This window comes from Sphaeroforma arctica (assembly GCF_001186125.1).
Source record: "Sphaeroforma arctica JP610 unplaced genomic scaffold supercont1.24, whole genome shotgun sequence".
In the NCBI taxonomy this organism is placed as follows: domain Eukaryota; class Ichthyosporea; order Ichthyophonida; genus Sphaeroforma; species Sphaeroforma arctica.
In genome coordinates, this window is record NW_014040534.1 from 186,650 (window position 1) to 189,630 (window position 2,981).

General features: G+C 39.8%; 1 protein-coding gene across 1 annotated transcript in view; it reads left to right on the plus strand.

Moving 5' to 3' along the window:
* Positions 1 to 499: 499 nt before the first annotated feature.
* SARC_00715 (CAMK/CAMKL/MARK protein kinase) overlaps positions 500 to 2,981 on the plus strand; it is a gene marked incomplete at its 3' end in the record, with an annotated part of 12,072 nt that continues 9,590 nt past the window's right edge. Inside the window, exons 1-3 of the mRNA XM_014305614.1 lie at positions 500 to 663; positions 1,539 to 1,666; positions 2,334 to 2,423. Of these exons, the coding sequence (XP_014161089.1) occupies positions 552 to 663; positions 1,539 to 1,666; positions 2,334 to 2,423 (330 nt within the window). The 5' untranslated portion in view covers positions 500 to 551. The remainder of the gene's footprint in view (positions 664 to 1,538; positions 1,667 to 2,333; positions 2,424 to 2,981) is intronic.

The window sequence follows — 2,981 nt, forward strand, 5'->3', positions numbered from 1 at the left end:
AATTGTGTGTGTATGTGTGTGCATGTTATTTAAATTAGCAATATATGGAATATATACATGAAGAATACATCAAAAGTTGAAATATATGTGCATGTACAATTGTGATACGATGCATCGTTATACCCAAAAAAGCACATCAACGACATACGTTCGTAATACTGAACGGATCACCGGGAACCGTGTAATCATTTAAACACTAATTAATAGTAATATGTAGAATCGCAATCACTCACTTGCACACAGTGTGCTGCAATCATATACACTCAGGCTTACCATATGAGTTACCTGCGCCACATTCACTTTCGTCGATTACAAATGCATTCGCATACAACTGATCCCTGACCAAATATTACATCAGTTTCTTCCACAACCAGGCCACATAGTAACCCTTAGTTTATGACACTTGACTCTCCCCAGCTGCTTTCTATGTAGATCTCTCTATCATCAACAGAGTCAAGCCGAATCTTTCACCTAACTCTATCAACCCTCTCAACATTCAGGTTGCTCTGAAAATAACGGAGAAGAGCGCAATCAACGAAAATAAGGAAATCATGAGTGAAATTCGCGCCTTGCGTGGCCTGAAACATCCCAATATCGTGCGGCTATACGATGTTATCGAAACCAACCGGTCTATTATACTCGTGTTGGAACTACTGGAAGGAGGTATGCAACGATATGGATGAGAACCCCATGAGTATCTAGTGCTTATAGTTTAGTATAAAGAGTCTAGTATAGTGAGTTGTAGTGAGTCTGGTATATGTAGTCTAGCATAGAGCTGTACCTGTCTGAAGTATATCACTAAGCACGTACCTCTAGTAGGTTTCTCACGTCTGCGTGCTGCTGATTGCCCCCCCTGTATTCCAGGTCTCACAATACAAAGTTTACACACTATACTGCGATGTGTTTGTAGCTTTTGCCCATGCGCTGTAGTACTATTACATGCTTGGTACCATATTCTTCAGGTTGCCGTACGTATCTAACAGTGTCAAGTGAACTGCTGTCTAGGTAGTGCTCACTCGAAACTTAGCTTTTGCGACTCTGGCTTAAACTTGTCTCATCTCTGTATGAAGTTGTAAGAAGTTTATTAAGTGGTACGTGTGACCATACAGTATTTTCTTCAAGCATCCCAACACTATGAATCGCATGCCATACTGCGGAGGTGATCGATCTTCTACTTGGACATGTTTATACATTTCTTGCGGGAAGCATTCATTCATCAGTGTCAGGTACGCTGTTTGCTCACTGAACGATCCCTTCGACTGTACACCTCCACCTACTGTCTAATACACATACTATTGTGAGTATTGCGATCTGTTAAACAACGATCTCAATCCCAAGTTTATTGTGACAATGACAATTTGTTCAACAACTCATTTCCGAAATTATTATAAGAATTGCAATCTGTTCAATAACGATCTCAATCCCAAGTTTATTGTGAGAATCACAATTTGTTCAACATCGATCTCATTCCCGAATTTATTGTGAGATTTGCAATTTGTGTAACAACGATCTCAATCCCAAATTCGCATACTAATCAGGTGAACTGTTCGACTATATAATGGCTCGTACCTTCATTTCGGAACGAGATGCCCGGCCGTTTGCGAGACAAATACTGGCGGGCTTGAGTTACTGTCACAACCAGAAGATCGTGCACCGAGACTTGAAGGTGAAGGCTTTTACTTTGTCCGTCTATATACCTATCAGTTCGTATGCGTACTTGAGGACGTATTTACATATGTTTGTTTATTATTTGATTGACTGGTATACATAGAATAGAAAGGGCATACGCATTCCGGGGTCTGGCACGAGTCTATCGCATACAGACAGAGCACACCTGTCTGTGGTGTAGTATTCACTGTGGTCATTGATCAACAGACTATCTCTGTGTAGTATTCACTGTAAAGTTCTTGATCAAGAGACTATCCCTGGGTCTGAGGTGGGCAATATTGGTGTTGAATGTGTTACAGTAACGATTTCTCTTAACACAGAAGGGGCCTCAGTTTAGTTTAGTCACACAGAACCCAATGAGCACCAAATGTCTTAGCAGTAGGGCTTGTACGAGCCAAATAGATAGCGCACCTCAGCGCCATGCAGCACCACGCGTCAATCAAAAGCACCAGACGCCGTTTGTGAGCGATTGGGCCGAGTCAGACATAGATAAATCGCTCACATGTAGACACCATATCAACCCATAATCAACGTTACCATGTGTGTTCATTTAGAAGGCTAGCTTTGTGCACAAACTATTAGCTATGATCACATTCGTACCTGTCTATGTCATTGTTTTTTAGTTCACTGTGAACTGAATTTTTTTCGCTGCACTGTCCTCTCAGCTGGAGAACATGCTATTGGACGCAGAAGGCCATCTCAAAATCGCCGATTTTGGATACTCGAATATATACAATACGGATTCCGGGCTGATGGTGAGATTTATGTCTGTGTTTTCATTTCATGTTTCATACTGTCTACTCTGTGGTGTATGCGAGTATGTAGACTGTGTATTTCAATAGATTAATATTTGTTATAAAAAATTGTAACTATGAGACTGCTGAAAAGGTAGTCAAAACTCGGAGTCGAACCAGAAGTTTGGGATCCGTCAGGGGGAGTTGTGGGTTTATTTCAGTCCGTTGCATTGTCGGACATATAGCCAAGCAAAGCTCTAACCGAGTCTCATCTATTAATATATAATCTTCAAAGTCCGAGTTGAAATCAGCCATAACACCGGAGTAGAAGTTATTACTACTTTGTTGTAGATGTTAAGTAGAGCTTGCTTTCCAACACAGCTGAGCATATATACACATAGATATATGTATTTACAATGCACCTAGTATGTAAATACACACATACAATATGACTATATATTTCTAAAACTACTATATATATATATATATATATATATATGTGTGTGTGTGTGTGTGTGTGTTGTGTGTGTGTGTATATATATTATATATATATATATATTATATGGAATGTATGTATAT